The 24,679-nt window shown below is 34.0% G+C and overlaps 1 protein-coding gene across 1 annotated transcript; it reads right to left on the reverse strand.

Annotated features, from left to right (window-relative positions):
* Positions 1–1,381: 1,381 nt before the first annotated feature.
* LOC138326877 (uncharacterized) lies at positions 1,382–23,261 on the reverse strand. The gene is made up of 13 exons (XM_069272889.1): positions 23,249–23,261; positions 22,791–22,943; positions 21,032–21,061; positions 19,848–19,858; positions 18,831–19,169; positions 17,263–17,340; positions 9,172–9,216; positions 7,873–8,175; positions 6,296–6,349; positions 4,933–5,068; positions 4,691–4,701; positions 4,190–4,237; positions 1,382–3,981 (listed from the first exon to the last, which is right to left on the reverse strand). Exons 1-13 carry the CDS (start codon positions 23,259–23,261, stop codon positions 3,808–3,810), a joined length of 1,395 nt encoding a protein of 464 aa, XP_069128990.1. The 3' UTR covers positions 1,382–3,807.
* Positions 23,262–24,679: the final 1,418 nt, after the last annotated feature.

Below are 24,679 nucleotides of genomic sequence, written 5' to 3' on the forward strand. Positions count from 1 at the left end.
CACTAACCCGACTGACATTTGGATAGATTGTCACTACCCAAATGTATGCAAATGTCTGTCGGGAAAGTGTCGCTCAGTACAGGATCTATCCCATTGCATGATCGTAAGAGGCGACTAAATTTAGGATCTTGTATTTTCTCCTCTTTGACTTTTCCCTTTCTAACGTCTTGACATCGTCTCACTTTTGACCTTTATATAATGCAATTGAGTGTTTGCTCCTGTGAGAAAGGCTTTGGGTTTTGTACCCTGGTAAAGACATTCCAGAGAAAATATAAATGGTTGTTGAATTGTTGCTGTTCCTGCTTGGCGCTCAGAATCATGGGAGTGGGACGACTGGTAGGTCTGTTTTCAGTATAATATGACCAGGTGAGGTGACCAAATCGGGCTCTTTTTCAATACACTCCAGTGAGATGTGTAGTAAACAAAATGTGTCGTGAATCTTGTGCATCGAAATTAATGACGTTATAAAATTGCAAGGTCTCTGTTACTGTACCTATGGCAAGCCAACTTAAAATTTAATCACGGAGCAATGCCGATTCTGTAGGTATATTATTGAATTTTATAATATATCTTACATGATAAAAAGAGATATCTTGCATTTAAATGAGATATCTTAAATGAAAAAAAGTTTACAAAACTTTGTGCATCTGTTGGTATATATAGATAATAGGAAATCAACAAGATGTAAGTTTTCGCTAACATTTTATGTCTTTTGATATTAATGACGATTCAATATCTTATATACGAAATAAAAATGTCTTATATACGAAATAAGTGATCATATATAGTAAATGATATATCTTATATATTAAGTAAGATATCTTATATAACGTTTCATAAAATTTCTATAGAAGTATTATATTGTAAATCATACCGTTACCTCACAATCGGTTATTGTTTATTTTGACATCATCATATCCATGTACTATGACGTCATGTAACCCAGAGAAATAAAACAATCGCCTGAAAATGTTAGCAAAAAGTTGCATCTTGTTGATTTCCTATTATTTATATATGTCAACAGATGCACAAAGTTTTGTAAACTTTTTCCATTTAAGATATTTCATATAAATGTAAGAGATCTCTTTTTATTATGTAAGATATCTTATAAAATTCAATATAACCTATCTCATAGAGTATACAAGATATTATATCAAATAGTATATAAGATAATATCTCATATTATATATAAGATATATAATATATCCTGCATACAACTATTCAAATACATGATCAAAATTGCTCCTTGAATATATTTTAAAAGTTGGCTTGCCATAGTTACCTGTTCTGGCTAGTTCCTCAAAAATGATACAAAGACATCTATATTTAAATATGGGGAATAAAAAGAGAAATCAAACGAATTAATGATTCATTATCAGGTTTATTTTGTGTACATACTTTGTTGAGTGAAATAAAAAATGATAAGTCTTTTTTTTAACAAGAGGCCCATGCGGGTCTTAACAAATATTTTTCAAACATTTTTATTAAATGAATCCTTTCTGGTCCAATCCATCAGCCCCTTGGATGAGTTAGTGGCAGCATGTGCATAACATTGAACTGTCATCCAATGCTTATTATACTAACATAGAATAAATCCAAAAAGAAATCAAACAACTTGATTACCAAAAATGTGATTTCCCTTATGTTAACTACATTTAAAGTAAATTTTAACCCCTCCCCTGAAGACCCTTTCACATTTATGAAGAGTATTAGTTTCTACCATATAGGATCAGTCTTTTGAAATTTCACTTTTTTCACTAAGCCAATCAGCTCCTGGGGCTCAGTTATGGGTGGTATGTGCAAAATATAAAAACTGTCATCTCATACTGAATATTCTAACACGTTTGTATTATTTTGGTGAACCTTTAGCATGCAGATTACTATACATTTTAAATATTGAATCTATATTGGCTGACAATTTAATATGGAAAAAACATTAAAAACGAAAAGTAACCACTAATACTTAATGATTCACATCATAAATCATTCTGAATCCAATAACTAAAAGGGTATTATAAACAAGATATAATTGTTATTATATCCATTGCTTTACTGCCAAAAGATAGAGCTTAAAAAAAAAAAAATAGCTGGAGATATTAACTTTTACTCCATAACCGCAAAATAAATAAAATACAATTAGGGTCTCAGATTATATAATACAGCATCCAGTGAAGTTCACCCTGGTTACAAATAACCTTCGATAAATTTCACACCAAAGTGATTAAAAAGAATTTGTTTATATTCGAACAAATGATTTTTGATGACAATGATAATTTTATATTTTAACAAGAGGCCAAAAATGCCTGTATCGCTCACCTGGTTTTTAAAAAAGTAAATATGACAAATATAAAAAATATGAAAGCCTATCTTTTGATTATTTTAATAACAATCCCATAGAGACAATCTATGTCAAAATGTGAGCCTCTTTCATTTCTTAATCTCAGAGAAAAGGTAGTTTATATGAAAATAGCCAACTCTTTTATACAAACCCCTAATAAGCCCAGTCAAATTTGGTCAAATTCCAGCCAGTGGATCTTGAGAAAAAGTTGAATATGTGAATTGTTGACGGACGGACGCCGGACAGGCGACGGACGCAGGACGTTTTAGTATCCCATAAGTTCACCTTGGTCCTTTGGACCTGGTGAGCTAATAAAATAATATGAATAGGAAAGAAAAACTACATTACTCTGAACTTTCATTTGTAATGTAAATTGATAGGATCAAATACTATCTAATAAATTGGCAGAATAAAAGAAATGCATGCAATAAAAATGATTAATGAAACATGGAAGAAAAGGCAGACATGCCTGGTTAAACAAGAATAAATCCTTCTATAGTAGGAACCTACTTATTTTTTTTCATGATTGCCAAAGACGAGTGTTCATAGTCTTTTAAAACTTAAAAATACATAAGGGCTATTTAAACTAGTAAACTTTATACCACTCTTTAAAAGCCCTGTCAGCCACTTGTAACTAAGGAAGGTAATTTATTGATTTTTTTTGTTTAATCTTTGTGACCTTGAAAATAGGTCAAGATCTTAGATACAGTAAAATGTATATGTACTCGTCCAAATTTCCATGTATCTATAGCCAAATAACACTCCTCACTTACTTGTATTTTTCTAGAAGTTTAATGCTGATGATGGATGGATGAAATTGATAGACAGCAATTCCATACCACTTGCTCTGTCTTGCCATGCAAGCTTTAAACTAATTAGTTCAAATATACTTTGCTTATATACTTTGCTTAAACAATTAGGCTTATAATTTAATAAATTAGTATTTGAAACAAAAACATAATTATAAGGGAGCATATAGATATATCCCACATCACTGAACCATAGGGATCTTGGTGTCCATTATTGAATGTTGGTACATATATGTAAAAGGAAAGTGGGATTTTCTCTGCTTTTCCTTTAAACAGGGAAACTGTTACTTAAATCTATTAATTAATACCATGTCCTTGATTGCAATATGAATACTGTTCAATTAAATTTGTCAGCCTTTGGCATTTCAAAGAAATTTAAGAAAGAACCATCAGTATATTATCACGGCCAGAAATTGTGTGGTTAGAGGTGGTGAATCCACAAAACAAAAGTCTCATGATAAAATATTTATAATTTTGAACCTAAATGTATTATGCCATAGAACACTAAAATACTTAATTCATGTTTCTCTAATTTCCCCCCTTTCTTTTTGGAAACATTAAGCATTTCTGCTTACTTCATACTGATAACTGGTGAAATTAAAATGATGAAAATATAAGTTCAACTGAATTCATGATTCCATTAAGAAAATTTACTTTCAGTTAGATGGATTCTATGCTGCAAATTACCCCTCTGCAGTGAGGGCATCTTTGTCCTAGGTCTTTAATCTGATATGCGCACACAGTACACATCTTATGCCCACAAGGCACAATCAGTGCTGAGCATGACCTCTCACAACAAATGGAGCATATCTCATTTCCAGTTCGAAAGACAACCTGTAACAAATGAAAAGAAGTTAACATATAATGTATGACGAGTTTATGAAAATAATTACGACAACTTTGACTTGCATGATCGATACAAACCCAAAACTCATGCTTGTTCAAGAAAGAAGATATAACGAAAGTCTTTGCTGTGTCTTAAGTTTGATCAAAATGGAAATGAACTAGGCTGCTGAAAGTGACAAATAAGCGCAATACTTACTGTTGGTGTAACTGTTTGTGTAGATGATAATCCTGGTTCTTGAACGCTCTAAGAGACAAAAAAAGGAAAATTGACTGAAACCGTGACATAACCTCTAATCTTAAAATCTAAAACATATTATGCCATTTCATATACTGTACATGAATTGCGATGTTTTATTCCATATGTTGATTTTCTGTTATTTTTCTCTCTGATAGATATGTTTTGCTTTTAAAAAAATCAACATTAAAAACAACAATTACACGTAATTATATTTGCCTCGCGTGTTTCTGCTTTCGCCTCTTAATGTGGAGATAAACGAAAAAGTTTAATTACTTATAACTGAGAATTTCAGGTAAAATTCTGATTCAGAAATGCTTGTTTGGATGTTTATACATAAATATATATATTTCCAAGTTTAATTGTGCTAGCTGATGAAGTTAAAAAGAAATTCATCTCAATGTGGAGCTAAATGAACAAGAGGCCTTAATGGTCACCTGAATTCTGATAAATTACATTTACTGCACATGTAGCTGTATAATGGTTCAATAAACATTAATTATCATGATGTGACTCTATTTATCCCTGCTGTTACTACAACAGTTGTAAATTCTAGCTGCATTTTACTTATTTCCTACAACAAATGACCAAATAATGCCCCAAAATATATTTTCCTATACAAACTAAATTAATCTTGACCCCCTCCCCGGGGTAATGAGATTTATTTCATTCACAAAATATTACTCCAAGAGAAATTTACTTACAGAGTGTACAATTTCTGAGGTCGTGTTGGTGTGTGATACTGATGTGCAAGGTTGTAGCATACTGCCTTCCAAACAATGGGGTTGACTGTTCTGTATTGAGAAGGGTTGACAATGCTTCCTGTGTCAAACATTGTACCTGACAAAGAAGAGGGCCTGTATCACTCACCAAGTTTTTAAATGAAGTAAATATGACAAATTCTACAAAAATAAATTTAGGCTTATCTTTTGAATAATTTTCATTCCCAAACCTAAAGAGATGCTCCATGGCAAATATGAGCCATATCCATCAGTAAGTTTCAGAGGAAAAGTCGTTTATATGAATATAGCCAATTTGACTCCTTTTGGCCCCACCCCTCAGGCCCCGGGGGTCAGCCCCATCATTTGTACAATTTTGATTCCCCACCAACTAAATATGGTAAAATTCTAACATATGGTCAGAAAAATAATACACTTGGTCAAGACCATGTCAGGATCATTTTAGACAAGTTTCTACTGAATTGCAATGGTAGAAAATGAGAAGTATAAGATGTGTTTTTAAGATGGCTGCCATGGTGGCCATCTTGGATTTCAGACCAACCTGGAAAAAAAACAGCACTTGCTCGGAACCATCACAGGATCAATTCAGGCAAGTTTAAACTCAGGCCCACTGGTTGAGAAGAAGTTTAAAATGTGCTTTTCAAGATGGCTGCCATGGTGGCCATCTTGGATTTCAGACCAACCAAAAAATAACAACTTAGTCAGGACCATCTAGGGATAAATTCAGGCAAGGTTCAGCTCAATCCCAATTGTGGAACTTGAAAAGAATGGAGTTTTAGATAGGTATTGTTCAATACCATGATTGTACAATCATGTTACAATATGACCGCCATGGTTACTATATGTCAAGGTTTTGATGGAGCAAAAAATAACAACACTTTATTGCCTTCCTTTCCCTAACATCATCACTAATTGTCAGCTCAATGAAACCAGTGAAACTGGAGAAGTTTGAAATACATTAATTCTTTAAATATTAGTCAACTCCACTGGTGGAACTGGAGAAGTTTAAAATGTGAAAAGTTTACGAACGGCGCACAGTGGACGATGACAGATCAGGCAGTACTAGAATTTACAGCATATTTAATAAATATACAGAAATTAATAAATGGAAAAAATATATCACAGAACAGTAAACATATCACAGAATCAAATTATAATATCACAGATTGGAGAAATATAGAAATTGCCAAATGTGTACACCTCATAAAAGCCGTGTAAATTTACATAAAATCTCATGCTGCATACATATATACAAGTAGGAGATTTTGAATACATGTATCTTGATTTAATCTACTATAAATCTCAACATCCATATTCTTTAACTTACTGTTGAAGTGGTGGGCGTCATTAGGTGTGATCCCGGTTGACTCCACGAATGTACCTGTACAACAATTAAGGTATACAAATAATTTTGATGAAATACAGAAAGTAATGCCAATTAATTTTATAATAAATTTTTAGATTTGAAAAGCAAAATGCAAAGCAGAGTGCTCCATATGAAAATGTATCATGCTCTCATAATCACTATTGATATAAATACTAAATGCAAACACCTCTAAAAACTCATTTACGCTTTATCCAAAATTATTAGCTAAAATATTACACTAAACTCCTAATCAAACAGTTTAGGCTTTAACAGGTTTATACTTGGACATTTTCTTATGATACCACAGATTCTTGTTTTTGCCTGACAAAAGTCTTCTGGGATAACAGCAGTACTATTATAAGTATATCTCTTCATAATTCAGTCTTATTATAATCCATTTGTGATATAGATTGAGAACAAAAAAAAGAATATTGCAAGGCAAAACGAGATAAAATGCTTCATACTATCACACATGCATTGTAATAACTTGTCTTGTATTTAATTTATATAGATAAATAGATTTTGCATCACTTTTCCAATGCAAGTACTCAAGTTTTTTTTAAAAGTTTTTAATGTCAAGTATTGACAGCAATAATAATAATAAAAAAAAATAATAAATAAACAAATAGAAACAAGTGGCCCATTGGCCTTAGGCGACTAAAATGTACTTTTTTCTTGTGAAACTATACATAATACGTTATTTAGTATAAAATATATTATAAAACTAAGACTTTATATACTGACAAGCACCATATAGTGATGTTTACATTTTAGTCGCTTTAACGGTCACCTGAGCTGAGATATATAATACATGTACTGCACATGTAGCTGTATGATGATCGATTCAATAAGCACTAATTATCATAATGCGAAGAGTATCTCTGTTGTTATTAAAAGAGTTAAACTGTCATCTCAAACTGAAAATTTTAGGCACATTTGACTCATTTCCTACAACAAATGACCAAATAATGCTCAAAAAAGATACTTTTCCTATATAAACTATAATAGTAAACTTGACCCCAGGGGGTAAAAGGAGACCCCAGGGCCATATAATTTACAATTTTTGTAAAGCACCTAAAGACCTTTAAAAATATGAAGATGGAACTTCAGAAAAAGATTCTTTTAAAGTTTTAGCCAGTTTGACCTCTTTTGGCCCTCCAAGCCCCTGGGGTCATAAAATTTACAATTTTGGTTAACCTTTGGCCATGAATGGTATCTGCAAAACTTCAATGAATTTCGTTCAGTGTTTACGTATGGAGTAAAAGTCGAAAATGTATTGTAAAATTGTTTACGTACGGACGATGCACAACGACGGACAAACGGCGATTAGAATAGGTCACTGGGACTTTGTCTCAGGTGACTTAAAATCTTAATTTTCCTGTAAATAAGGGATATACAACATTATGTCATAATTATAAAGCTTACTTATTTTCAATTATCATTTCTGGACCACTGCGCATGCATGTAATTGGAAGGCATAAACAAATACCATTAATTGACACTTCAATAGTTATAACATTGACAGAATATATACAAACCAAATTTGGAGAAAGCTGTTGCAAACTGTTGGCAAATGCTTGTGGTTGCAAAAGCGACGCTTGTGCAACAGTAACTTGAGAATTTGCAGAATTTGTGCTTGCAGTTCTGGTAAGACCTACAGGTGATCCTGTACTTGCCACACTAGGTCCTGGGATGGCATGGCTGCTGCTTCTAAGCTGTGCCACAGTAACTTGAGAATTTGCAGAATTTGTGCTTGCAGTTCTAGTAAGACCTACAGGTGATCCTGTACTTGCCACACTAGGTCCTGGGATGGCATGGCTGCTGCTTCTAAGCCGGACAAACTTAAACCAGAATATAAAAATACCAACTGTCCGTTTTCTAAAATATCTAGGCATCTATAGCAATCAATATATAAACATACCTTTGATGGCATTTCAATGATCAATATGCACAATAATTAAATTGTAATTTTAAATTATTCATTTTTTATGGCACCTAAAGCCAAGGCAAAAGCAAACAATATGTACAGTGTATATATAATTATATAGAAGACAAAGCAATAACCTCTGTCAAACCAGTGTTAAAAATTGTTAGCAAGAATGAGTATGTGAGAGACAATTTAACACAAAACAGCGCTTTACAAGGCAACGCCTAAAGAAAGGGTCAATAACAATTAGCAACTGATGACTTAATTTGTCTCTAGTAAATGTATATATAGAAGTGATCAAATTACAAATAAGCTCACCATACTCATCAGGCAAAGCGAATTGTTCAAGGGAAAGGTTACAAATCAAACAAAATAAATTCCTGAGACACATACAGTAAAACACGGTTATAACGAATCTCTGGGGACACTCTAATTGTGTCCCTTATAAACTTAGTTTGTATTACACCTATAACATATTTAAGTTGGTAGTTTCTACAAACTTTGTTGTATGAATATAGAGACGTAAACAAGAAGAACAATACAAATCAAATTTGTTATCAGTTTTATGTCATATTTACATTGAAATATATAAACATTGTGTTAGTTTAAACTATCTTCATTTAAAGAAATAATTAAGTGATAACTTTCTGGTCGTTTTGGGAATGTGATCACTATAGCTCATGGCGTCTCAAAACAGGTTCGTACTAGAGGGTTAAAATTACACTATATTTTAGCCGAGGGTACCACGTATTCGGTTCATTATAGACAATTATTCGCTATATAAAATTTGTACTATGAATACAAGAAGGGAATAGTTGGGGAATCTAAAGCAGTTCGCAATACATATAATTTCGCTATAAGCATGTTCGTACTAAACATGTTTTACTGTATACTGGTAATTATGACTTACTCTTTGTTTCTTGGGTATGCTTGGTAACTGCCTACTATGTTCATCCTGTTAAATACATGTTCAACCAGTTATAAATGGCATTTACCCAAAATTGGTGTAGTTAATTATATGGAGGATTTTACATGAGTGTCAATTTCATATGGAATTTATTAAACAAGTTCAATAATTTGATATGCCACGAGCCTTTAGGTGAGTGGCATTTCATATTATTGAACGTGTTTAATAAATTCCATATGAAATTGTCACGAGTGTAAGATTCTATTTATCACATAATCAATATTTTGGGAAATTTTTTATATATACAAAACTCATTTTCTTGTCTTTATAAGACGGATAAAATCTGACTCGAAAATGAAATTTCCGTCTACAGAGACAATCGTTTGACGTCATACTTAGATTGTGACGTCAAAATTACTTATGACGTCACAATGGTGTATAATACTAGTGAAATATGCAAAAATATTACATGGGCGATTTCATTGGATATCAAGCAGATCATGTGATAATACGTTATAAATAAGTACATGTACTAAAGATAGAGCAAAGAAGTAATTTTAACAGTGTGGACAAAAATATTGCCAAATTTTCAAGGCGGTCTGCCCATTAGTCAAGACACAACTTACCGAAGGGACTATTTGTACACTAATCTACAAATTTGACTGTAGATACTTATCATTGTTCATGTAGATTTAATTTTATAACTGCATGCCCCTAGATGTTGCTTAAATTTTATTTGTTCTATTTGTGTCTTGACAAAGGGGCAGACCGCCTTGAAAACTTGAGAATATATTTTGTCCACATAGTTAGTATTTAATTTATTAGTTCAATTATGATAGATTGGACTGGGCGTTCAATATTAGGAAACAACCAATTATCAAATAGAAGACAAACACAAAATTGATATTTACCACGACTAAATTTTAATTGAAAATATTCAATCAATTTTCAATCAATAACAAAACCTACATTTGAATACTTAGCCTTAAATGGTATATTAAACTATATCTGAATACTTTTAACCTACTAAAAAATGGCAGAAGTTGGCCAAGGCTTCAACATGAGAATTAAAAACAGCTAATATTAAAATGGAAACTGGGAACAGAAAATTCCATTAAATAGAAGCTGATGTATATGATAGACTTAGAAATTATATATCGGCATTTTCTGTTGCTCCAAGTGAAACACCGCCTTACACGGAACAATTAATTCCACGACAAAGTTCAGATAATCATTGCTACCGCAATCTGTCACAAACCAATCGCTGATGTCCTGGAATAATTATCACTGCACTTTGGGTCATGCTGAAGCCTCGACGACGAATCTTAACACAGGAAGTGATGAGCTGAAAAATACAAATTAAAAAACCGACAGCAGAAATGCAAGATAACAATCAGCACTCTAGCACTAGATAAACGGGTGGGAAGGGTGGGTTTTTCTCCAAACAATCTATGGGATCAAATATTGTGCGCCTTCCCTGTACGTAAAATGGATTAAAAAGGATTTATCTACCTCCCAATTGGAGAGTTCACAGTTATAGAAGGACAGGGGGCATAACTCTAATGTCTTCATCCGATAAATTGAACTAATTGAGATACCATTAGTTCTTATTATCAAATAGAAGACAAACACAAAATTGATATTTACCACGACTAAATTTTAATTGAAAATATTCAATCAATATTCAATCAATAACAAAACCTACATTTGAATACTTAGCCTTAAATGGTATATTAAACTATATCTGAATACTTTTAACCTACTAAAAAATGGCAGAAGTTGGCCAAGGCTTCAACATGAGAATTAAAAACAGCTAATATTAAAATGGAAACTGGGAACAGAAAATTCCATCAAATAGAAGCTGTTGTATATGATAGACTTAGAAATTATATATCGGCATTTTCTGTTGCTCCAAGTGAAACACCGCCAAATGACAACATTAGAGGTTGTCACCGCCAACAGAAATGCGTTACAGTCAGGACAATTCCAAGTAAAAATGGTCAAAATATAAATAAATTTGCTGCAAGGGCAAAGCCATATCAAAAATTGGCTCAATAAGAAATGTTAAAATAACAAGATGCACCATACAAATAAGTGCCAAAATAACAAATATGAGGAAGAGCAGATGTCAAAATGAGCCAATTGCTCTGCTGGAAGCGTAACCAAACAAATGTACGCACAAAAGTTATGCAAATCGCATAAAAGAGGACACCGACCCAACCAAAATTTGGGCGTATTAGGGCGACCACAAATAAAACCAGCAATATCAAACTCTTCCTCCAAAATACACAAAAATGCAGCATAGCAAAAACAAAATCAATCAATAAATTTTGTTAACAAATATTCATTTTTTTTAATTTTTTTTTTGTCCTGACTGCAAGCACAAACTTAACTTAACCAAACAATTAACCATTGTATTTGCTTAAAACTAAAGCAACCAAGCCCAAGGGCCTAATTCGCCAAAAGGGGGAGAAACTCTTTCTGCGCTAGTTAAAAATGCCTGCAATGCTTGCTGCAAACGATACAAAAACAGATTACTGCCTAGCTGACTCAAATGAACACCATCCGAAAACATAGCTTGGTTCTTATCAGTTATTTCTGGATATCTAATATAACAACCACCTCGCCTAACAATGTAAGATCCAATCTGGCTATTGATTCTCACCGGAATCTGTTTAACGGTAGAATGACTTTGCTCACCCCGCCAATTAACGCGAGGTAAAATGGCTGACCACACCAGTCTAGTGTTAGGGAACATATCCTGTATTTCGTCAATAGCCTTGATCATCCTATGCCTTAACTCACATGAATTAACTTGTGCTACATCATTCCCCCCACAATGTATCACTAATAGGGCTGGTGGCTCAACAATTGGTAACAGAAGTTTCAAATGAGCCATTAAATCTCTCCAACGTAATCCCCCTTTTGCATGCCATACAATACTAAAATTGAAACGTCCCATATCCAAGTTGGAGGTTTCTCTGGATGCCCTGGCCTGACAAAATGCTCGCCTGATGATGGAAGACCCAACTATCCATATGGTAGAACTGGCATCTGCAACTTAAGCTTAAGGTAAGCCATGCGTGCAAAAACCATACTTAAAGAAGCTCGTTAGTAGGAATTCGAATATAATTCTTAAAGGCCCTAGATTCCCAGCGACCCAATTCTTTAATTTTCTCCTCAGAGAAACCTTGCATGGCGGCAAAAGTTGCCGCACCTACTCTAAACGAATGAGACTTGTAACGTTCTGACCTTACCCCCACAGCATTCAAAGACTTTCGTAAAACAGAAGAAAATTGAAATCTAGTAACAGGGGAACTATTTACATGGCAGAAAAACACACCAGGGAGCTGCTTACGTAAAGACAGATATTGTTTCACTAAATACACTGGGCATGTAAGCGACTCATTACTAGTCAAAGAGATAACAACACCCTTTCCCATTTGATCGGTTTTAGAATGAGGGAGCTTTATTTGCACCATATCCTGACTATCACAAACTGAGACATTATGAGCCAACAAAGCATGACCAAAATCAGACTTATTGGCCACCACCAACTCACCAACACGTAGAAAGCCGTAGTATGCCACTGAAAAAAGAGCTGCAAATAATGCTGACTCATAAGATGAACTACAAACCAACGGTAATGTCTGTATTATCTTAACTAACAACTCTGGTGAGATAGGAAGACGGCTATCAACTCTATCATTTAGTCTTGACAAACCACTTATCATTTTCTTAACGATAAAAAACTGGGTAACATCAGCAAAACCATTAAGCTTACACTTAAAACTAATGCCAGACAAATAGGATTTTACTGTTGAAGGCGCCATTTCTTGGGTAGACAAATAAGCTACAAATTCTACAACACTACGCAGGGTGGGCGGCCAGTCACTACCAGCATTACAAGACCTTCGAAAGTCTTCAAAACGGTCCAGTCCTGTATCATAGACCCTCTTCGTGGCCACTGAAACCGATGCATTCAAAAGTCTGCTAACTTCAGCCTGGACACTAACTGAACAAAAGCCTCTGGGATCACTGATGGTTCCAACGCTGCTTGAGGGGCCAACATACGGAAACGCACCCACTGCTGTCGAGAGATAGCATCGGCAATACCATTATCAAGACCATCAATATGGACCGCTTTACACTGAATGTTGAGAAGCATACAGCGTAGCACGAATGGCCTAATTAACTCCATAACCCTACTAGATCTAGACGTCTTCTTACTTAGAATAGCAACCAAGGCCTCGTTATCTGTATGCAGCAAAATTTTTTTATTCCTCAAATCAGAACCCCAAATAAACAAAGCCATGACAATTGGAATAAGCTCCAGGAATGTAATATCACGAATAACCTCACAATTAGCCCATTCACTGGGCCAGGAGAAAAATGCCCACATCCCTTGAAAGAAGGCACCCCCACCTTTGGAACAATCGCCACCAGCACTGTCAGTGAAAAGCTGTAACTCACAGTTGTTGATCCAGAACCTCTCTGGAAAACTACAATAACCATTGAACTGATCTAAAAAATGTAACCACATTTGGATATCTTGTTTCATACCACTGGAGACCCTAACAAAGTGATGACACTTGCGAATACCCGACATTGCGTCATAAAAACGCAGAATAAAAGCACGAGCCGACGGGATTGCCCTAACACAAAAATTCAAAACCCCTGTTAATGACTGAAGTTTGCGAAGCGTAACTTTGCTCTTCGAATATACCTCAAGTAATAATTCTCTCAATGAACTCAACTTCTCTTGCGGAATGCGAATTTGCATTAGAATGGAATCTATTTCCAAACCTAGGAAAACTAAAACTGGTGTTGGAAGTACAGTCTTATCTTCTGCAATAGGCACGCCTAACTCTTTACACAATTGTTCAAAGTTGTACATAAGATTGGCACAAACTGAAGTATTTTCCCTACCAGCAAAGAAAAAATCATCTAAGTAATGATCCAGCCCAGCTTCATGCACACCCTGAGTTCTATCCCTGACTAACCATTCTATGATGGAGGAGAACTTCTCAAACAAAGAGCAAGATATAGCACAACCCATTGGTAAACATTTGTCAACAAAATACTGCTCACCTAATTTAAACCCCAATAACTCAAAATCCGAAGGGTCAATAGGTAAAAGTCTGAAAGCTGACTTAATGTCCATCTTGCCCATCAAAGTCTTAGGACCTAGCTTATTAACAATATCAATAATATTATCAAAACTGGTATAATGAACTGTGCACAAGCTCTCATCGATAAAAAAGTTAATGCCCTTTCCTAAAGGATAGGATAAATGGTGAATAAGTCGCCAAGTCCCATCTTTCTTTGGAACTAAACCTATAGGGGAGACCCTTAAAGATGGTAAAGGGAGATAATCAAAAGGACCTGCTACCCTGCCAGCCGAAATTTCTTTCCTAATTTTTTGCAAAGCCGCCTCCTCGTTACCAAAAACAGATTTAAGATTCTTGCAAGACATATGGCCACGTGGCCCCTTGTAATGTAAAGAAAAACCTGAACGAAACCCTGAGACAACCGTGTTAACTAACTCCCTATTAGGATGTGACTCAAGATATTTTTCTAAAAGAACATTATTAATTGGCGTTTGGCCGAGAACTCTTAGATTGGAAGCTTCCGCGTGTCTGGTATTTGAGGCCTGAGTTACTGCCAAGTTGTTGAACACCACCTGACCTAAAAGTAGAATTAACACTCGAGTCAGACTGCTGCGCTTTGACACAATTTAACCTCTTGTGACCACCCCCCACAAAATAAACACAGGTGACGGAAAAAACATGGGTTCCTGTTGCATGAACCATTATTAAAATCGTAGCACTTTTTGATAATTGCATTAGATTTCACGACATCTGTTTGTTTTTGACCAAACTTATTACCTACAACTACTCCCGAATTACCATACATATAAAGGAGCTACAACTCCTGGTCCACCTGATTCCATGGCAACGAATCGTGACGAGCCTTTTTAAGGCGAAACTGTTCATCATACGATTTCCATGACAGACCCCCAGTTCTCCTGGCCCCTAACCTAACTGTATGCATATACTTCAACAACCCAGAAGTATCCTCAGGATGGGCAGATGAATAGACAGAAATGAATATAGTAAAAGCATCCGTCCACATATCTATGTCATTGATTTTCACACTCTTTTGTTTTTCTTTCATTACTAACTGCCCATTAACAACAGAAAAATGTTTGTCTTCAACGATTGGGGCAGGTTTTGACAAAAGCTGCCCAAGGTCAACAAATTCCTTATTGATTATCTTTTGTCTTAGAGTGCAAGAAACTGAAACGCCCAAATCATCACAAACACTTTGCACTTGATGTAGCATTGGGTTAAAATGGTTCACATCTAATGCAGGAGATTGTAAAGAATTCGAAATTGTTCTATTACCTTCAGGTTGGGGGCGTAACGTGCACAGGCTCAATTGCCTGATGAACCGCTTCAACGAGCTGTGGGGCAACCCTGGCTGACACCTGCTCGACAACCACCTCCAGCTGATCCGCTGATAAAGGACCCTGTTCTCCGTTACCCCCACTGGCTACTGCTGGAGCCGTCACCCTTGCAGTACTGGGGCCACTCTCACTCTGACTGGCTGCACTGGACGCCCTGGAACCACTTCTGTTCCTAGCATAGGGGCTGGTTGAAAGCCTCGAGGGTCGCTTTCCCTTACCACGCATGACTGAAACTCAAATAAGGACATATAGAACAAATCGACAAAATCCGACAAACAAACATGCCATTACATCCTTGGTAACTCGGTATTGAAAAATTTACCTATCAGCGTTAGCATATAAACGCCCGGGTCACCGAGGATGACAATAGATCTAGGCTAACTTAAGTTCACAACACTTATACATGAACAAAGGGGAGCAACTCCCATCAACGAACAATATTAAAACACAATTAAACGAATTATTAAATGAAGACTTTCAGTTCGAAGAAAAAATATCATGATACGACTATAAAAGTGAATACTCCAAATCACTAATTTATAACCCCGCTAAAGGGAACACCGTTTACTATGCACTAATAGTGCAAAATTACTCACTTCTACAATTAAATAAAATACCGAAATAAATTCCGATATGGGATAATGAAGTAAAAATTCTGGCAAATTATTAGCAATGATGCCAGGAACTAGGCATTGTGTTATATATATATAAATTATCTATAAACTGTATGAGCAACTAGAAACGGGACAACCACGTGTCCGAGGGCAGGATGGCCGCACGTGGTGACCATGCAGTACGCATACGACTGACCACACAACATATCAAAATCGAACGACATCCGCTTCAATACAATCCAATGCTGTATAACAGTCACACAAAGTATATCTGTATGACTAAATAAACTGTTGACACCACAATTCTTCACCAAATGCCTTTTTTTTTTTCTCCAAACAATCTATGGGATCAAATATTGTGCGCCTTCCCTGTACGTAAAATGGATTAAAAAGGATTTATCTACCTCCCAATTGGAGAGTTCACAGTTATAGAAGGACAGGGGGCATAACTCTAATGTCTTCATCCGATAAATTGAACTAATTGAGATACCATTAGTTCTTATTAATTGAAAAAAAACATTTTGAAATTACCCCTGTGTATACAAGATTAAGCCAAGGACATAATTTTGGCCGGGTTACTGGTTGGCTGGTAAAATATAAATTTCCAAAACATAAATGATTCCTGACAAGAAATAATCCCTTTTTATATGAATTCGAAATGTTGGAGAGATTTTATTGTTCAAATTTTTATGTATAATAATAGTAAGGTAAATTTGGTACAAAATCACCATTTTTTACTGCTGAATTTACCTATTACATAATAGTTAAATTTGTAAGACTTTGAGCAGAACGACTCGGTCTTTTTTTTGTATGTTCTGCAGATAGTGATAACCTAATTTGAGTTCGTATTTAATGGTACATCCAAAAACTTAAACACTATTTAACACTAAGGTCTATGGAAAAATCAATTAGTTGGTTGGTTTCTTTATAAATGTGTACTACAGTACTGAACAATCAGCAAATGTAGAAAATATCTCTTAAACAAAAAATTCCATATATTTCATGACAAACCTCAAAATCGCTGTCTGATGAAAGTTCTGGATCCGGTAAGGTTGAGCTGTCTGAAGAGTCGGACAAAAGGCTAGGAAGCTGGAAAGACATTAGCACTCTTTTATGAATTTTTCATTTTATATCAAAGATAATCTATGTTTCTCATTTTAAGGGTCATCTAAATAGAGAACCAAGGTGTTAAAAATAATTCCGATCTGATTTTTTAACCTTTCAATAATATATGTCATATTATATATCAAAATATCAATGCCAGCTATCTAATTTTGACAAAATTAAAGTTCTACTAAATTGTGTCAGTAAAAACAACGTCTCATCATTAATGTCACAGACAGCAGGTAATAATTTCTAAAATAATGCCTTTATTTTCTGTAGAAAACAAGAGGATAGAATATTTTCTTAGTCATTTACAACACAACTGAGGACAAACAAAAACAAATATCATTAGGTTTGAAGGTAAACTGGAAGTCACATGTTTTACCGATTCATTTCTGAAAGTTGACAAAGCTAGCGAAAAATAACACGTGTTAGAGTTATGACCATCTGACCACAGTGTACCAGTATATCATATACAGCACACGTGTCATGAAAAAAATAGTCAGACTGGTTTTTAGGACCCTGCACGTGTCATGAAAACCAGTCAGACTGGTTTTTAGGACCCAAGCGGAAGACTAGTTATGAAAGCACTGTCAGCTTACCGGTACCTTGAAATCATATAAACATCAAGGTAACATTTAATATACAGAAACACCAATAGCCTCATGATATTTGAAAAAGCATTGCCCCTATTGCGTAATGTGGTTCACTTGAAGTATCATCCCATTAAAATTTAAAACATATGTTGTCGTATTAAACGGGAAATTGTAACCCTCTAAAATGCATAAAATATTGCCTTTTTACCCCAAATTGACTTATTTTGAGACATATAGTTGAAGAAGTCTTTTATGGTATTTGGAATCTAATTATGTGACCTTTGCTAAAGATACATTTAGCCATTTGGATCGAAAACCATGCATTTATAAGCTATTGCTAATATGTTTTAAACATCAAAATGGCTACTACGATGCCCCGTAAGTTAAAACACATTTACTGAATAGTGAATAATTTATGACACAATTTACATCTTTTAATTGATTCATAAATCCAAGACTTACCAGGTACTCTATAATAGTGAAACAGTTGCTTACTGACTTGTGTTAAGTCAGCTTGTCAGTATATTTCCATATCTTCGGAGTAATAATGGAATTTTACCTTCTTTTAAATTTATACTATAATGTTAACAAATGAAGTGTCCAGAAACACTTTTTTAATACTAACATTTGGCAACTACATACTGTGACTGTTCATGTGAGTACCTGTCAAATCATTTCTTAACATCCTATGGTACATTTGTTCAAACAGTTCCTAGCAATTCAGGCTAAATCTACAGAAAAAAAGCTCTATTCAAGCTCACCAATTAGTGGACAATATACTTGTTATATGACATTGTGAATATTGATCTGTGAAACTGTTGTATAATGTTATAATGCACTGAGTAATGGATCGGAGAGGTAAAACATTTTGAAGCTTACTTGAGATTTTGTCAGCAAATACAGCCGTTTTTTGGTTCCATCTGAAGCATACTCTTCTAGAGTGAAGTCTGCGGTGTCAATAACAACTTCCCCCTTTGCATTTCCTAAAGATGAAACCATGTTCTTGATGTGTCCCTTGTAGTTTTTCCCCTTTTTGAAAAAAATGTTCGTCATTTCGGCCAAAAGTTCTTTGTAACTTGCTTTCCGCAGCAACTGCACTGGTCTCGGTCCGATGTCGGGGTGATTTCTTGACGCTTTTGCAAGTACATACTTATGCGCTGTAAAACTGTAATGTTGCCAGCCGACCGTTACAGTTAATGTAGGACTCTTCCTTTGGCCCTGTAATAGGATCATATCCTTAATATCTATTTGATTATCACAAAATTAAATTTTGCAATGAAAGTTTTTCATGTAATAAATCATTTTCGTTTGGCCGATAATCAAGACACCCTGAGTAATTTTGATGCCATTTATTGAATTATCTGTTTCTGTTCTATGATTAAGACTCTTTTTTTCACTGCTTTCTTCTCCCCCCCCCCTTTTATGGTATAATTAATTTGTCAATTTATAATATGAGGCTTACAGAACTTACTACATGCAAACTCTGTTGATATTACAGAAATAAATTGGCATTAAAATGATAACAAACTTCAATTTCCAACATTCAAGATGGCTGCCTGTTGGCCATGTTGTTTTCCATACTTCATTCACCAAAGGAAACCTTTTTTCACCGTTGATTGTGTTAAAGTAGCCCCGACTGTTCACATCAATCTTAGCATGCTATTATCATTATCATAATGTCTCTAGGTTATTGAGAAGTCGTTAAAAGGATGACAGGGCAGTGGAAATCATAGCAGAAGCTTGCTTTTTTAGAAAGTAAGTTTAATTATTACAGAAAAACCTATTTAACCATTGATTTTAAAGAAATTCAATTTTGAACTTACAATAACTCCAGTTGGATTAGCAGATTTCTGATTTCCTGATTTCTTTTGGATTTTTTTCCATTATTTTCATTACTCTCTCTGTTGCTGCAATAAAAAGTTACCAGATACAGTGTATAATCATTCTGCAATCTTATCATAACTTGATAATTTAGTTGAGACTCAAATCCATATTGCTTGTTACTTTTGTTTACAGGTGATGTGTCTGGTCTAAAAGATCATGGTATGCATAAATAATTTAAATTGATTGGTATTTTTTTCTCAATTTTTCAACCTTATGTGAGGATTGGTCAGGAAAGGAATAACTCCTGAAATCAAAATGATCTCCCATTAGAAAAAAATATTTCCTTCAATAAAAGTTCTATTAGTTACTATTTGATAAGTCACATTACCGGTTACATTAATTTATGTAAATTTACTAAAGCTATGGACCAGTGGGAAAAAGCATACAAAATGTTAGAAAATCACTTTCTGTGTTAACAAATGCTAATAATATAACCCTTGATACCGAAGATGAACATGTATATTTAGTTGTTAATCCTTGATGACAACATTGACTTTTAATATCAAATATAGCTTTATCTATAATGGTTTTCAGTTAGTCCCATATTTCTAAATATGCAAAGCATTACTACTAAGGGTTTTGAGAAAATTACACGTCATTTAAAGAAGAATTAATTTCTCCGGTATTTATAATGACCCCAAACACTAGACTTTTCAAAACTTCAGATCATGGTTGTGTGACTGGGTTTTTGTTCAAAGATTGCAAACACAACATTACATTCACATGTTATTACATTGTACATATTTATATCTATCCCTGAAGTTTCCTAAGGAATGTATATAAATGTCAAAGTGAGATTTTGATTATAAATTAAATTACCAAAAGCTAAAAATTGTATCAATAGATGAAAATACTTTCTTATGAATTATACTGAATCAAATTTTGGAGATTTTAAAAAATCATAAAATGTTGTGCACCTGTCAAAGTCATACAAATCAGGTACTTAGTTTTCCTAATGGATTACCTGGAAAATGGTCACATGACTCGATAAAATAGATGACACTATAGCCTATAGTTTAAGACGCAATTTTCTACATTTTTGGGACTCAGGGCATTCAAAATTCATAGTTAAATTAGAACAGATCATAGATGATGATGCCAAATACTCCAATTCATCAAATATATGAAAAGTTGAAAACCAAATTTCACTTGGATAATGTGATTTCAATGCGGACGGATATCCACTGTATACTCACCTCCTGGGGTCACATTGGTGTTACTTGGACCTAAAAAGTTAAAAGTATAACTCTTTAATATAACATTACCTGAAGTTTATATTGGCATTCAAAAACACGATTATTGTACAAAGTATCATTCACATAGGATATCAAACTTTCTCTCAAACCTAATTACTACAAGATGACAGGTCATGTATTATGTGTATTTCATTATCACATTTATGCAAGATTTACATTATCCGACGGTTTTTCAACAAATCGGAATTCTGGCACATACAACCGACACGTCAGTTTTGATCTTCTGAACGCTGGTCACTTATACACTAGCATATAGACTAGAGAAGGCGTGTTTTGTCCTTGTACTTTTGGTCGGGTAAAGACAGTTATTCTGTGTCCCGATGCCGCCTGACCTTGTGATGTTTTGTGTGGGGGATGGTTGTTTATCGTTATATTAGATTAAATTTGTATTTTAATGATAATTTTAGTACTTTTTCAGGAATAAACACTTTAATATGATTTTTTTGTAGATTTGTACCCAGGTTATATTAGTATCGGGGTTGGACAGAAGGGTGGATTATGTATTGTAGATTTTTACCATGATTTAGTAAGAATAGGTACTGGTAAGTTATCCTAATATTTGCGTGTAGGATTATTTGCGTGTAGGATGAAGATAGTGTGAGAAGTATGTTAGAAAAAGACTGCAATTTTTAGTGAGAAAGTGTAGATTCTTAATTTTAGTTTTCATATTTAGTGGCATTTGGTTGGAAACCATTTGTTTATCTGTTTAGGGTTAGGAATCAGAGATAAATCATATTTCTTAATAATAACTAATATTTAACATAATTTCCAACCAGATGGCGTGGCCACAGGTGCTTGTGGACATGAATAAAAACATATATAAATATAACAGTTGGAAATTAGTATTGGAAATATATTTGCTTCATATCTGACACTAATACAAAGTTATATACAAGATACTTATTTTAAACTGTTATATTTACAGATATTTTTTATCCACAAGCACCTGTGGGCGTGGCAAGTGAAAGTCAACTGTTGAGTTGAGTGAGAATTATCCAGTGTTGGGATGCGCTCCCTTATCAAATTATTAACTTTATTTTCGTCTTCTGATTTTAATTTTCATGAACCTTGGTTCATTGGTATATTTGTTGACATGACTACGAATTACTCGTAATTACAGTCATGGAACCATGGAACTACCTGGTTCAGCCTCAGGTAGTGCTATTGTTGCACATTTTACAGCAAAGTCATATTTTTGGTGATCTTTGTGAAATCCTGCATTTTTACATTACATGATGAGAGAAAAATAATCAAACATGGAAGTTGAAGGAAGTTGTATATGAAGGATTAATAGAATGTAACATGGGTCTGTCAAGTAGATAGGGGCATCTCAACCCTCGTGAAAGAGTTTGGCGGGTCAGCACTGCACTCGGCAACCCAGCCAAATTCTTTCACTTGGGTTAAGATGCCCCTATCTACTTGACAGACCCATGTTACATTCTATTAATCCTTCATATACCCACATAAGAAAATGTGAAGTTTTGGTTTAATACAGTAAAAGTCAGTTTTGATTAAATTTCAGTACAAATTCAAATGGCGGATTTATCTAATATCTGAACCTATGACTTTTTGATAAGGGTAAAAAATAAAAGTTAACTTACTTCTACATGTAAACTTTTACTTTAATATCTAATATATTCAGAGTCAAAAACCTACCGATTTGGAACATATATAGCAAAATAACAAAATATTTACACACCTGGACTTTCTTCCCACCTCTGTCCTGCTCGCAACAGTAAGACGATTGTGTTGCGTTCCAACACCTCAAAGTAAGTTGAGTCTACTTCTGTGCCATCGAGTGCCAGACATATAGAGACGTCTTCATGCACTGGTATTTCAAACTTCTCTTTACCTTCAATGTAGCAATTTCTTAATCAATAATTAATTAATGAATTTTGATTATAATTACAACACCTCTATAGTATACCTCCAAACTGTGAGCATTTTATTAATTAAGCTATACATGTACCTCTATACCTCATAACCGAGCCATTAGGCCATCCTTAAAAAAATTTCGCAACCTACCCACCCAAAAGTTTTTTTGACAATAGTATATATATCAAAGTTCTTTTTATTCTTGGAAATGTGTCTGAATTAGGCTCAATTTATTGTTATTTTGATTGAGGATTTTACAGTAAGAAAAAAATATATTCCTACCTGATAGAATCATGGGTTCAGTTGGGAAAGCGCAACCAAACAATTTTCAAACCTTGGATGGCCTTAATAACCTTTAAAACTTCAAGCCTTAATAACAATGCACCTCCATATGATACATCAAAACTATGGCCTTGTATATAATTCTCCTTTACCAAACCGTGAGCCCTTCAAACAACCTTAAGTTTTACCTCTGTTTTCTTTGTTATAAACATATGGAAAAAAATTATGCAATGTTCACTATATAACATTTAAATAACTTTGTATATATTCTTCTCTAATTATCCTCTGACAAAGATATACTTGGAGTATTTTGTTGAGCATGGTTGTTTTAATACTGTTACTTTGTTTTATTCTATATACAGCATATACATATTCTATTAAAAGTATATACATGTATATTTTCAATTATTTTCAAGAAAGTTAACAGTATTGAGAGCAATGACAAGTGTATATATATACACATGGACTGTTGGTCATTGTCTGTCAATATCTGAGTAACATGTGGTCTAATATAACATGTTCTTGTAATAAAATAATAGCTGTATTTATATTATGTGTGAATGGAGTATGCAAAGGAGTTATCTCCCTTTATTTGTTGTAAAATTTCACTTCAAAACTTAAATATAATATCTATAATTGATGTAAGTTTAAACTATTACTTTTGCCACCATTGGAGAGAATTTATATAGGCTTTGCCTGTTATTTTATCCATTTGACTTGAAACATCTTTGTCAATAAAATTTGGTGAAATGAAAATATGGAAAAAAGTAGATTTTAGTGTCTGAAAGTGACAGTGCCTGTGGATTTTCCATATAGACTATTGGTCTACAGAAGAATACAATTTATGGCCCCTATCAATTTTTCATAGACCAGCTTTAAACAAAAGTAGCATAACCAATGGAAATTTGTAAATTATATAGATTTTTCCAAATAAATTTTATTCTTTTATTGCTTTCATTTCAAAATTGCATACTAGCCAATAGGGCCAACAAAAACTAATTTTATATATAGACCCATAAGATTTTCTATAGCCATTGGCCATTGGACCAGCTTTACTTTTGAAAACTGAAATTTCAAACAATAATTCAACCTCCATCAGATTTACACTAGAAGCAAAATGGAGACATGTTTACTAGTGTCAGTTTCAAATGCTGTTATACCAATTCTGATAGATAAATGAATACAATTAAGAAAAACACCGTTATTACGTGCCATATATACAACAATTTAATATTAATTAATATACTTACATGATGTGATGAAATCTTCATAATTCTTCGCTACAATACCCTTTCGGGAATTGTTTTATCATGATTGAAGACTTTAAGTACATGCAACTGAGACTGAAAGTTACAAAATAACATAAATTATCATGAAATAAATGTCAGTAAAGTGTCAGATTGATAAATATAGATCTGATCATTACAGTTC

Source organism: Argopecten irradians, chromosome 1, assembly GCF_041381155.1.
Source record: "Argopecten irradians isolate NY chromosome 1, Ai_NY, whole genome shotgun sequence".
In the NCBI taxonomy this organism is placed as follows: domain Eukaryota; kingdom Metazoa; phylum Mollusca; class Bivalvia; order Pectinida; family Pectinidae; genus Argopecten; species Argopecten irradians.